General features: G+C 52.4%; 5 protein-coding genes across 5 annotated transcripts in view; 1 reads left to right on the top strand and 4 right to left on the bottom strand.

The window, feature by feature from the left end:
* The window catches only part of MAA_00364 (ATP-dependent DNA helicase PIF1), a gene marked incomplete at both ends in the record, with an annotated part of 4,483 nt that extends 4,364 nt beyond the window's left edge, over positions 1–119 (top strand). Inside the window, one exon of the mRNA XM_007818362.2 lies at positions 45–119. Coding sequence (XP_007816553.2) covers positions 45–119 — 75 coding nt within the window. The remainder of the gene's footprint in view (positions 1–44) is intronic.
* A 518-nt stretch (positions 120–637) lies between these two features.
* MAA_00363 (uncharacterized protein) lies at positions 638–1,156 on the bottom strand (the record flags this gene model as incomplete). The annotated part of the gene is made up of 3 exons (XM_007818361.1): positions 638–709; positions 778–918; positions 980–1,156. The coding sequence occupies 3 exons, from the start codon at positions 1,154–1,156 to the stop codon at positions 638–640; spliced, it is 390 nt and encodes a 129-aa protein (XP_007816552.1).
* Positions 1,157–2,272: 1,116 nt separating this feature from the next.
* Positions 2,273–9,627, bottom strand: MAA_00362 (PIF1 protein; the record flags this gene model as incomplete). Its single annotated transcript, XM_007818360.2, has 8 exons — positions 2,273–4,718; positions 4,793–5,655; positions 5,709–5,846; positions 5,932–6,262; positions 6,408–6,697; positions 6,751–8,329; positions 8,621–8,768; positions 9,192–9,627. 8 exons carry the CDS (start codon positions 9,625–9,627, stop codon positions 2,273–2,275), a joined length of 6,231 nt encoding a protein of 2,076 aa, XP_007816551.2.
* A 738-nt stretch (positions 9,628–10,365) lies between these two features.
* On the bottom strand, positions 10,366–10,557 carry MAA_10892 (uncharacterized protein; the record flags this gene model as incomplete). Its single annotated transcript, XM_011412838.1, has 1 exon — positions 10,366–10,557. The coding sequence occupies one exon, from the start codon at positions 10,555–10,557 to the stop codon at positions 10,366–10,368; it is 192 nt and encodes a 63-aa protein (XP_011411140.1).
* Positions 10,558–10,965: 408 nt separating this feature from the next.
* On the bottom strand, positions 10,966–13,111 carry MAA_00361 (transposase-like protein; the record flags this gene model as incomplete). Its single annotated transcript, XM_007818359.1, has 3 exons — positions 10,966–11,496; positions 11,577–12,740; positions 12,914–13,111. 3 exons carry the CDS (start codon positions 13,109–13,111, stop codon positions 10,966–10,968), a joined length of 1,893 nt encoding a protein of 630 aa, XP_007816550.1.
* Positions 13,112–13,362: the final 251 nt, after the last annotated feature.

Raw genomic sequence — 13,362 nt, 5'->3', positions numbered from 1 at the left:
GTCACCTGTTTTATGAGTCTCCCCCAGACGGTATAAAGATGAAGATGAGGGACCAAGAGCTAAGGAAACGGCAGGTTCTTACGCGGAATCCCTTTAAGATAGGCCGTGGATCGGTATAGTTTCTACCTGATTCTGCTCGTGACAAAAAAAAAAAAGGAATAAAAAAGAACAAAGAGAATTGTCTCCTCCAAAAAAAAACATTAAAAAAATTCAGTACGTAGATAATGTATTGGCCCGCGGACACTCAGCCTTCGGATGATTCTACCCCTTGCACCACGGCTCTAAAATGCAAGGGGTGACGTAGTATTTTATCACAGACAGAAATCCAGTTAGATTAACATGCGCAAGATGACAAAGGATTTCCCTTTTACCAGCACCACCCATCGAAAGATGGGGCGCAATCCCTATCTGACCCTTGGCTACTACGTATGAATAGACCAGTCCATACCATGTGTAGCTAAAGAATACATGAAATCTTTATTCACCTGGAACCAAGAACAAATACCCGCCAGTGGCCGGCCGAGCTTAAACTCTAGCAGACAGAGAACTCCCTACAACGACCACAGCTTACTCCAGGCAGAGCTGCAAGAGAATCGAAGCTCTACAATGCCGCCAGACAGAATCCGTACCCTCGAGATTACTTTGCCGCCTCGGTAAGGCGGTCCTTGGCATCGACGAAGCCAAAGAGATTTCTCGTGTATCGGTCAATCTGGGAAACCGCCAGTATTAGCATGCCACTTAACAATCACGACTCATGAGTCCACTGGTTGAACGTACCGCCCCTTCTCTGCTCTTGCGAATGCGAGCAAGTGGCTCGTCGAGCTTGTTGATCTCCTCGGCGACCTTGTCCTCTGGTGCTGCCTCGATAGCAGCTGCCCTCTCCTTGAGAAGGTCAATGGTCTGCTGCCAGCCCTCGCCCTACAAGCATCCCGCCCATGTTAGCGTGTATTCCATGACCTAGGACTGGATGCAGACGTACCTTGCTCTCCTGCTTCTTGTCCTTGGCCTCTTGGAAATTTGCAATCAGCGTATTCAATTTCTGAACCTCTTCCTTCACCTTGGCCGTGTCGACCCGTTTGCTGAGGGACGGTTCGCCAATGGGGCTGGCGGCGGCGGCTCCCACGAGCGCGGCAACAAGAGTGTAGGAGAACTTCATTTTGAGATTGGCTTAGAGGGACACTTGGATAGTGCTTTAATAGTGTAGAGAAGAAATGTTGTTAAAGTGGTGTTGTGTAATTGAGTTACAGACGCTTCTTGAATTCGGGGGGCGGGCTGCCTTATATCCTCTTGGGAAAGTGGTTGAACGACTCGGGCCTCTGGTTCAACTGGGCAGAAGCTAAAGCTCATGGCAATATGCCGTGCAAATGTCGTCATTGCAGATGAGTTTGAGTTGCCGAGATAGTTTTGCGCGAGTCAATCCCAAACACACGCAAGTTTAGTCTACTAGGACAACGGGCGAAACCGACCGAGAGCACCATGTCTAAAACTCGTTTGGGTGTGCTGAAATTACTCGTGTCGTTATCGTGTGCAACCTCAATGTATACCTTGCCCCAGGTGCTAACTGGTGCTAATAATCAAAGCACGGGCAAGCAACATGTTTTCGTGGAACCCGCTGATTCAGTGGTTTCCCAAGTTCCATGGCTACCCCGGATTCTGTTTGGATTTGCAAAAGCGTATTTGTTTCCAGTTGGTTCGACATGTTGTGACTGGTTCTTGGCAGAGTTTCATGTGGAGGCATCGCGCATTGATCGAGCCGGCTGCAACATGAGACTTCAGCTTTATTGTTACCTCATGATAGACAGAAATTGCGCTTCTGTTTCTGTTGCTTCCACCGCCGTCTTGGGTGGCGGAGCCTGCGAGTAGCCTCAAACAGTGGCTGAAACAGACCCCACGTGAGGACACGAATAGAAGCCTTGCGCTTCCAACAGTTTCTGAAAGGCTTATATGCCCCGCTACCTATTCCGTTTTGGGTTCTCGAAAACTTTATTTATACTAGAACTATCACATATTCGGTTGCTAAAACTTTAACATAGTCATGTTCCCACCGGATCTGTCACACCACTCTGGAGACCTTAATATAATTGAGCGAAGCTTTGCCTTGAGGAACGAAGTTCCGAGAGGACTTCTGCCCCACCCCAAAAAAACCTCCCCGGGCCCCCCTTGTCGCGCGGACCAATCATATCTGCGCCTTAGTGACCATTTTGGCTGCATTCGACTCTTCACCACTCCCATTGGGCCGGTTTTTCTCTCCCTTGCCTCCTTCCTTTGCTCGTTAAAGGCTCCCCCTTCCATGCGCTGTCAAAGCTGCTTTCTCGGCCTCAAAATTTGTCTGCCACGTTTTGAATTCCATTAAAGTCGTCTCGCTCAGCTCCTCAAGTCGGTTCTTTGCGGCGACCATGATCTCCGATGCCGTGTTCCCAATAAAATCTCTTTTTCTGACCTTTGACAATAACATGATGCCGTCTAATGTTGGGCAACGGGATAGTTGAACGTACAGGCTACATGGATCGCAAGCTAGCGGGACTGCTTCACCGTTGATGTTGGTTGTCCGGGTTCCACGTAGCTCCAAAGCCACGCGCTGCAGCGTTCGGCCCTGCACCTTGTAGTCTGTGCAGGCGAAGGCTGCCGTGCAGGGCAACCCCTTCCGCGAACAATCCGTCTGCTGCCACGGTCGCTTCCTTTCGCAATTGATCCTGGTCCTCAACGGCGCCAGCAGTATAGTGCCAGGTGGCATGCCAACAAAATTGAACGTCTTGGTTGAGTCTGCCATGAGCACTAACGCTGCCGGCGGGCCGAAGTGGAGAATCGTGTCGGCCGAGATCCGGTGGCCCGGGTACACCTTATCCAGCACCACGTCAACGGCCGTGTACGACGCTCCATTCACAAGCTTCAATCCCTGCAGTGTGTTCTTATTGACGACGATCGGCATGCCAGGAACGAACATGAAGACTGATGGTACCGGGATGCCACTATCATCTCCTTGACTCTGCATCATGATGGCTTCCTCTTCGGTTGGCTGGCCGTCGACCCACTTGTGTTCGGACAGGAAGATTCGAAGTGTGGCTTGCCGTTGCCTCTGAAAGGCTACAGTGGCCTCCATGTTCAGGTTCCACCGGTTTCTGTTTAATGGTGTTACAACAGTGATCCCCGTCTCCCAAGGGATCCTCTTGCCCTCTTCATAGCATCTGTCATTCAGAAGGTCCAGGTCCGCCTGGGTTTGCGAGCCCTGGCGGATTCTTGTCAGAAGACCCTGCAGTTCAGGGTCTCCAGCTGCTCGCACCTGCTCGTTCAACATCACGACTGTGGAGAACCGCTTCCAGAGAGCATGCGCTACATCGTGCTCATGCCTCTGCTCTATTCGTAAACTTGCATCGTCGTCCCACGAGGTCATGGTGCTCGGCAGTAGCATCAATCTCTCCTGCACAGGCCTGAACTGATGGAAATCTCCGCAGAAAAGGACAATGGGTATGCCGCCAAAATCCCGTGATGAGCCACGAAGAGACTGCAGTTGTTCGTTGATGGCAAACAGCGTGCGGGCCCCTAGCATGCTAACTTCATCGAGGATCAAAAGTTGCTTGTCCTGCCAGTGCATCCGGGACTGCCCACTGACAAATCTCAGCCCAGGTCCAGACGCTTGCGCCCCGTCCAACCTCTTCGATACTGCCGAAGCTGAGCGCTGTTCTACTGAAAGGTTGCATGCTGAGTGGATGGTGATGCCGTTGATGCGCGCGGCAGCCGTTCCGGAAGTTGCTGTGACAAGTAGCCTATGTCCGACGTCTCTCCTCGTGAAAAGTTCCACGATTGCCTCGATGATCCGCGATTTGCCCGTCCCGCCTTCTCCGCCAATGAATTGGCAGAGCTGCTCCACGTCGGTCTCACGTTGAACATGCTGGATGCTATCAAGGTGCCTGCATATCAACAACAGGGCTGCGCACTGGCGAGTGTTTAATGTAAAAGCCTCAGAAATACGCTCCCCTTCTGCATAAAATGAATCCGACACGCGCCATTCGAGATTAACGGCTGGCCCGACCGTTGGACATTGTATCGTTTCAACCTCTTCGACTAGCCCGACTACATCTTGCCGCTGCCACGAGGCGGTCGCGCATTCCTCCACCTTGCGTGAACGCCTCTGGGTGCCTTGGACTAGGCTTTCCACCTCCTTCGATGCACTTTTCTGTTGTGATTTTATCCCTCGCACTTGAGCTTGCGAGGGGATGTCGACACCTTCGAGATGGGCCAGGCCTTCGCCCACTCTCCGTTTGCCACCTTCAGCTAAACGGCTGGCCCGTAGCTCGTCTTGGGAGCATAATGCTGACTGCTGGAAATGCGAAAGTCTCTGCATTACATCTGCGAGCTCCCTCGAACCAGCAGTTATCTGTCCAGCGCTGGAGGCACTTCGGACAAGGTCAATCAGGCGCCCTGCATCTCCAATCTCGTCAGATCGGAATGCCGCCTTACCGTCATCCCGCCCGTCCATGGGCACATTGTCATCAACGTCCATCGAGAGGTCTCCTTCTCCAGAAGTAGCAGCCCATTGCCGCGCGTCTCGCCTTGCATCTTCGGCAGATTGTCGAAGCAGCTGGGCGTTATTCACCACGCATTGTAGCCGGCCCGGCAAAGAGTCTCGACACCTTCTCCACACGCTATCAATATCTGCCGTGGTCTCGCGCAAGAAGTCTTCCCACGGCACGAATAGGGCAAGGTGCTGTACAGCCGCCCTTGTACAAGTCCGTCAGCATCATATTATAAAATGGCCCTTCGGGCAGCTCGGGCCCGCATTGGAGAGACCTACCTACTGACACAGCTATCATCCATCCTCTCATCGAAGTCCAGGCTGAGAAAGCCGTCGAGGCATACGACCGCATGCATGCCAGGCCTTCGAAGAACTTGGACCCATTCGCTTGCAAAAGAAGACCCTGTCTTGAAAGGCACTTCTCCCCAAACAGCCTTCTTCTCTGATCTGCGCCTGACCATGACAAGCGTCATGTAATCGTACAGACATAATGGGCTGAGAAGGTTGCCCCGTTGGCCATAAGCCTCCACATAGGATAGACGCCTTCCTGCTTCTTCAACTGTTATTGCCTCGTCGACGTTTCCTACGCCGACGTCCCCGTGTCCGTTGGAGAGCTGCTGATGATGCCATTGTTTGACGATGTGCCAGTATAGCAATGAAACGTTGAGAAAGGTCCACGCCTGGACGCCTGTGAACTCCGTCGGGTACCCCAGAAGATTGGCCACTACCTCCACTTGCGACAATGGCCTTTCTGTGAATACACGATTGGCCACTCTCATCATGAACTTCCGCGTCCTGTTTCCTTCGGGCTCCTCCTCATGGGACATCCCTCCCGATGTAGCACGCCCAGTCTTGGATTGTCTTCTGTCGAAGCCTTCAGACACGGCCGCCGCCCGCTTCCACAGTGGGTCCTCCACCTTCGTCGCATAGTTGGTCACATAGTATACGATGGCCTTGGCTTTACTTTGAGTTGCGATAAAGGAGATGTCATGATTGTGTCTTAGCCCAACCGCCATCGCCTTGTTCCAACGATGACCATCGGGCGTGTCCGCCTGATCCGCAGCACCCCGTCTTCCGTAAACCCCGTCTTCTCCACCGCCGGCCAAGGAGCCCCAAACCGACAACGCCCCGCCGTCCTCTTGCTACGGCGGCGACCAAATGAATATTTCACGCATGTTGGGCTGTGGGTATGTACCTGAGTGGCGCCTGCGCAGAAGTTGGCTTCCTCGTCGAACTCGGCCGCAAATCGATCGGTATCGGACAACAATGCTGCCACGTTGGATGTCACCGACCTCTGTGATTGTATGGCACAGGAGGCTTCCTGGTCTAATTCCTACGACTTGCTTTTGAGTTTCCACTCCTGGCCGACCATGCACCTCTGCTCCACGCTGGGGATATGCTTACCTCGGCAAACACACTATCGGCGTATCGCGAGACTTGTTCTCGATATGTTGGCCATCACCGCATAAATCTTTAAGCAGTGTCCCAAGCTGAGCATTTCCGTGCAGCCAAAGCAGTCCATGAATATGCAACGCCCCACGCTCGTTGGTTTCTACGGCGCCAAAATATTGGCTAATCCGGCCAAACACAGAATCCTGACCTATTTTCACATAGTGCTCCAAAAAAAGCGATATTTCTCTGTGGAAGAACAATGCGGAACTCACCGGGTCGGAAACTGCTAAGCGAGCCCGTTTGAAAGCCATATCGAGGCTCGTCAAGAACGCCTCCGCATCTTCTGGGTCATGAGTCCTATAAGCGGCCAAGCGAAGTTTGATTGGGTTCGTCAGATCGTTCGGGTTCAGCGTGAACCATATTGCTGGCATGCCGTAAAAAAGGATGAAAGATTTGATCTTCCGCCGCGAACTTAGTCGCATTTCTCTGGACATTGGCTGACGAAACCCTGTACAGCGAGATGCTCTTTAGGAGCTCGCGAATGCCATCATCACTGGTCCGTTCGTTTTCCTCCAGCTCCTTTCTCGCCGCATCTAACCTTAATTTGCTCAGCGAGTGGACGACTCGCTCGAGATTAGGGAAGCTCTGCCGGCTTACGCTGAGCAGGCTGACCCTCCGATTCCTCCATCGCACCTCTAGGTTGAAATGAGGAAGGCAAAAATCCGATGGTTTGCGAACCGGCCCCCGTGTCGCCTCAACACGACATCGGCCCATGTACGCAAGCTCATGTTCCTCGATGCAAGCAAGCTAGCGACCCCATGTTCTGCCGCGTCAGCTGCGCAGACCGCTCCAAGTTTGGCTCCGGTGCCTGGAGCCTGCTCATCCGCCAGCCTGGGGCCTCCTACACCCCAAGGGAAAAGCGTGGGGAAGGCTTTCGGAAAGAAGGAAGGCTCGAATGCATCTGCGAAATCATCGCCGCGCGACACCTGTATGAAAGGTTCTCCATGCCTGGGGAGTTGTACCCTCGCTGAGGCCGTAGCATGTCCGGCTCCCACACTCTCCTCCCTTTCTGAGGCATTACTGCCCATAGCGTGGCACATGAACCTCAGCTTTTCTGCATCCGTGACCTCTGGTCGGCCATCCAGGGCAAACATCCCGGAGGCATTAATCTCCTGAACGGAGTCACATACACATTCATCCTGTTCAACATCTTCTTCAACTTCATCCCGTCGCCTTGGCCGTACACCAGGCGATTGACTGCCTGTGGACTGGTTCTCCTCCCGCGATAGACTAGCTAGGATCTCGTCGATGCTCAGGACCTCGTTTTCGTCAACGCATTGTTCTGCCTGCGGGACTACCTGTGCCGTGCGTATCTTGTCCAACGCGGTCGGCTCATTTCTCTCAAGGCGGTCTAGTATCTGAGAAGGGACGCCGTGCGACTCCCTTTCCCAGGTCTCCATCTCGGCCCCGTCGATTTCGATATCCTTGTAGTGAGGATTATTGTGCCTTAACCAGAACAAGGCTGCTTCCACCTTCCTCCTTCGCACCGACAGAAGGCCAGCCAAATCCTTAGCGTGCGGTCGCTCAGTCCCATGCCATGATACGTGGATGTCCTCCATCACCCGAAGGAGAGGGTGCGGCAGGACATTTGTAACTAAATCCTTCACATTATTTGGGAACACGGTGATATGCCCCTTTACATGTTTTGCATAGTCGGCACTGTTGCTGCAGCCTGCCACTACGGTATGCTTTGTGAAGAAGCCATAGCACGAGTTGAGGGCGATCAACTTTTCCTCTACTGGGGTGAGGCCCTTCAACTCTTCGGGATAGGCATGCTCACATTTCAATCGGCCGTGCAGAATAGCCGCCGGTGGAAAGACTCTCTTCCTCACTTGTTTTGCGCAGCCCTTGCACGAAGGGATATCGGCCCCGTCCGGAAAACAACTCAAGCATGCGGACGCCGGCCATTTGTGCCTTCGAGCTACAAGACTCCGCCAGTGAACCCAGCTGACATATTCCAGATCTTCCTCGGCATACTTGCCATAACAGATCAAGCAAGTGTATATTGGAAGTGTCTTTCGATCATGCATGGCATTATAGAAGTTCTGTACCGTCTCGATCTTTCTTGGCAGAGGTATAGGATGGCACCAGGCTTTCGTCGAGGATAACTGGCTTTTGATCTCGTATTGGTCCTCAAGCCACTGCAGAGCATCCTTCAAGTCAGTCCGATGGTCATATTCGCTCCTGTTTCGCCGACCCTCGATACGAGGCCGCTTCGATGCTCGCTTCGACTGCTGGGACCGGGACTTTCTCTTGAGCGAGTGCGATTCCGCCCTCCGATTTTTAGTCGCCGGAACGAGAGGGGCGGCCGGCGACAACCCGGAATACGTATCTGGCAACTCACAGCTTCTCCCCGGAGCTATGCTACAACCCAATGTAGCTGCTTCGCCAAGTTCCGTCGCGATCGGGGCGGGAGTGAAACCTTCCCGTTGACAGATCCCTATTCCATCACACAGCTCCGCCGGCCTCTTCCTCTTTCCTTTTCTTCCAGACGGCTCTGGATCTGCCTGCATTGATAACGACGGGTTTCTCTCTATAGCGTGCCGCCTTGCACCACTTTCCTGAGTTATTGACCACACTATTTCTCTCCCATGATTTGCGCCCGACAAAAATCGGCCATGACTCAATGTTGAGATACCTGTCGGGTTTCCTAACCTCTTCTGACCACTCTCCTCTGTCAAACCAGTCTTTCTTTGTAAATTACTGCCCTCTCCCTCGCGATCCAACAACACGGCCTCCCTCTCCTCAGGCCCTTCCCAAGACACAAACCCGAATTCCTTGGAACTTTTTTCTTCCTCTCTACCTGGAACAGATAGTGTAGCAAGCGATTGAGGAACATTCCTATCCCCTTTAGTCTGACTCTGGCCGCTGCTCGTCTGCCTCGATGCTTTCAGGCTGCTGGTTCCGTCCCTTTCTCCTTTCCGACCACTCTCTTTCACCTGACCTTGCACCTGATCCGATCTTTTCGTACCCACAACCTGAAGTTGGCTAGAAGTTAAAGGATGAGGCCAGGGATGCCTGTACCCGAATTGAACGTCATTAACTGCTCCTCTCTGGTTGCTTCTCTTCGCCTTCAAGAAGGAGCTGCTACACATCTCTTTCGGTCCTTCCCACCGCACAAATTCCAACCCGTCATCAGACTGTTCTTTCCTTCTCGTCACCGCAGATACTGGTAATAGTGGTTTAGACACTCTCGACTCGCGCACAGTTCTCAGGGCCTGGTTACCACATCTGGTCTTGACTTGACACCGGTTCCGCATCAACCTCGACCTGACGGGGCTCGTCGCCTGGTTTTCTTCCTTCTGCCTTGATCCTTCGGTCAGCACAACCTTTGGGACACCATCAGGCTCTTCTTCCACCCCTACTACCGCAGGTTTTGGCAGAAGTGGCCTGGGAACTCTTGATTCACGCATGACTTTTTGAACAACATCGCGACTTCTAGCCTTGGCATTCCTAGGACTTCGCTGGGGCCTCGAACTGATCGAATTCAATGTATTGCCTGCTTCATTCTCACTCGGAACAAGCCGTGGTAATAATACTCGATAGTCGTTTTGTGCCTGCAACGGCGAATGAGTAGCCGTAGGCTCTTGCGTCAGCACTGCTCCTCGCGCGGCTTCAGCACGACGTTGGTCCGCCGGCAAGTCTGCTGATTCTCCGGCCATTGAAGATGTATCTGTTCTATCCCTCTTAACACGCCTGCGTTACAGAAGTTGACATTTTTTGGAATTCAATGACTCGGTCATCTGCGCGATAATTCCTCACATATATTCTCATTAAATAGCTCTGACTACGCTCTTCCCCCTCTCGGCACGTCTTTCCACGATTCTGCAACATACAAGTCACTCGTCCAATCATCCTAATGGAGTGTTACATTTCATTCGTCCCAGACCGCTATTTGTTTCTTCGACACAGTCAGGTGCCCTATCGGCTTTCTGCTATGAATTTCAGTGCTTGATCACTACTTGATCACCATCATAGTACATACTTGAATGGCCCACGGCTGACGACTTCTAACATTGCTTCTGCCGCATGTGGACCCTTGCGTCATATGCAACCACTTCCGTGTCTCCCCCTCTTCACATCAATTTCTTTCACATTAAGCTGAGATGCCTTTTGCATCCCACTTCTCAAGACCTTGACCGCCATTTGAGCCGATCAGCCATGATGCACGATGTGAGTACCTCGATAAACTCACAATACCCACCGTGGCAAAGGCCGCTTCAATCCTGCCTTCACTCGAATCCGTCAACAATGGCCTCATCATCTACTCCAGCTCCAGACATCCCAGTAATGAATAAATACATAATTTTGGCATATTCTTATCTATTCTTACCGACGTCCTAGTATTCTTATGCATTATTAAGCTTAATAATTATTATTAATATAATCGGCAGGTGGGCCTACCCTTCATCATCACCGTAAGCGTCCATGATCTCATCTTCCACAGACACATAGACTCTCCTGATCAGGTCATTCTTCACCCAGCTACTCAAACACTGCGATTTTTCAATGGTCTCCGGGGTCATCCTTGCTCTGTCCCAGGAGATCCTACGTCTCGTACAAGAAAAGACTCGTTCGGGGTCGTCAGACATTGTCGCGTTTTGAGATGTGTATTAGCCATAGTCACTTAGAGATATGGTGCTACCCGTTACAATTCCTGTGTATTCCTGGCATTGCTCTCCTCCTCCCGATGAACGGAAGGATTCAACGCAGCTATTTATCTCGTGAGCAGCTTCGCCGAAGCGGCGAAGCTGTAACAGGTAACCATGTCTGATACAAACTTAAGACTAGGAGTGTTTGAGGAATTGTCAGTATAGCGGTTCCCAGCAACCTCTGCCTTCCCCAACTATACGACATAGCCACGCCTACCGTGACCCCCACGGTAGGGCTTTTTACGCAAGCTCGGCCATCCTGGCCTTCGCTCATAGATTCGCCTGGGTTCCCAGTTCTTTTATGAACATTCCCGCCAGGTCTTTCGATTTAGTTCAGCCCAAGGTGCTCTAGAGAGGTGCGCGTCCACTGAGGTCTAGCCCCTGCAGTGGATTTTGCCCGACAGACATCGCCGGGACACTGAGGATGTCAATGGCCATCTGGTGCAGGCGGGGATACTCCATCCTCTGCTCCTCCCGGCACCACCATTCGAGCGGAGTCTTCGCCGTCACTTGTCTCGGGGGGGAATTGATGAACTTTTCAAACTCATCCTCGTCAACTGGTTCATCCAATACACTCATCGATTGCTTGATGCGCTCGTACGGAGACATCTCGAGCCGTTCCTTTCGTGGCTGCAATGCAACGGTCGCCGTTAATGACCTGGTCTTGTACTTCGCCCAAAGCTGCCGTGCTGCGGCAACGGGCCCCTCTCGCCACTCCTCCGGCCAGTGGCGGTCAATATATCGCCGCCGCTTCTCTGGGTGGAGTAGCAAGGCTGTGACGTATATTGGATTACTGTCGCTTTCCTCGTAGTACTTCGCAAGCACCCACCAACCCATATGGATAGAGTTGACCATGCGCTCGTTGTCGGCATACTTGATCTGCAATATTGTTAGCGTAAGGTCGATGTCGAAGACTTAAAGAGAATGGACAGCAATTTCGCGGTTCGCGAGATGCGTACCTTGGCATCCTCAAATTGCTTGAACAAGATGTCCATGTTCTCCAGCACCTGGTCTATTGATGCCCACTCCATTTGCTGCTCCATGGTCGCTTGGTGAAACGGCTGCAAAAACTCATGGGTCATTTTGAGTATTTGCCAGTCGTCATGTGTGAGAATGTCATCCTCCAGTTCCCTATGGAATTGGTTGAGGAAGATGGACATGGAGCCTTCTTGGCGGATGGCGGCGTCGAGCAGCTTGAACCAAGAGTTCCATCGTGTGATGTTGTCGAGTCCCAGTGCCTTCCCCGCGACGTCGTCCCATGCGTCATTGTGAATAGTTGAATTGCGGATGAACACGGCAATGTTGTGAAGCTTGCCTAAAGGTCCCACTCTTCGCCAGCCCGCCGCATCCGCTCGCCCCTTGGGCTTGCTGCGGGATCTCGGGTGCGCACTGCTTGAATGAATGCGGTCTTGCAGCGCACCGGCAATAGTCGCATCGTTTGCCTCGTCTTGTGCCTCCTCGATCGCGGCTTCCAGAGCCCTTTTGCTGCTTGCGAAGAGGAAAGCCTGAAGGGAGAGGTTGATGATGTGGCCAAAGCATCGCGTCCGAGAGGCCACTGGATCAAACACAACGCCATATTCCCGCAACAGGTCTTTGGCGAGTTGCCGGAGGCAGGTGTCGTTCTTTGTATCGTTGTCGCCGGTGAAATACCCCAAACTGTTGGCAAGTTCGAACTTCTGGATGACATTCATCAAGTGAGGTACCATAGCCGCGCCAGCGTGAGAGCGGCGGAGATTTGGAAGCCCGAGCAACGCCTTGCGAGGCAAGTACGATTCATCAACCCACTGCGCATGGACGGCGATGAATGACTTGCGCTGAGGAGACGACCACACATCCATGGAAATATGTATGAGGCTCCGAGCAGACAGCAGCCATCTCTTTATTGACTGCTGATGCGCCGCGTGAGCCGTGTCCAGGTCGGCTGCAACTGTGCCTCCAGAGCCAACCAGAAACTCTTCAACCGCGGGGTTTATCGCCGACAGAAGTGCTTGGTACTTTGGCCATGTCACAAAATTAAGAGGGAGGTGCCTACGTACAGCCATCAACATCTGAGCCTCTCGGAAGGCATCGGCGTTGATTACCGCACGCAGCGCGTTCTTTTCCCTCTCCTCAGTTTGCCGTGCCTGCATTGCGTCGTTCTTGCAAACGCGTTTTCGATAGCAAGCTGGCGTTTGCTCTGCGGCCATGAGTCTTGTCTTACTACCACATGATGGGCATTCTCGAGATGATAGCGCGCATTGCCGGATATATGCGTTGACCACGGGGGGTTGCGACAACGTTTGCAGTAGTGCAATACCTTGCCGGCCTTCATGTGTGGCTCGTCGCCTTCGGCTTCACGAAAGTGATCCCATGTTGAGACTGCTCGCAGCTTCCTCCTCTTGACTGGATGCTGGCATGGCGAAAGGTCAGGCTCTGATAGTGAGCTAGGGGCCTGCGATATGCTGTCGGAAGGCCGGAGGGAAGAGGCGCTAGACGCGGCTTCGAATGGAGACATTCTGACGCTCAGGTTTGCTTCACAGCTACCTGTTGCTGGAGCCTGGTGGCTAGGAGACACGAAATGACAGATACGCGCCAATGCCTGTGTGGGTCATAAAATTAGTGGGCCTTTAAGAATTATTCAGAATATATTCTTAAGACTCAGCCCATATTCTTATTCTTATCCTTAAGCTTAACAATAATTATGCATTAAGCCTTAAAAATATATTTATTACTGGGATGTCTGTCCAGCTCTCTCTGCTCTTCGAA

The sequence above is a fragment of the Metarhizium robertsii genome (genome assembly GCF_000187425.2).
Source record: "Metarhizium robertsii ARSEF 23 chromosome Unknown MAA_Scf_3, whole genome shotgun sequence".
In the NCBI taxonomy this organism is placed as follows: Eukaryota; Fungi; Ascomycota; class Sordariomycetes; order Hypocreales; family Clavicipitaceae; genus Metarhizium; species Metarhizium robertsii.
Note: the sequence above shows the minus strand (reverse complement) of the source record. Positions and strands in the feature narration are given on the sequence as shown.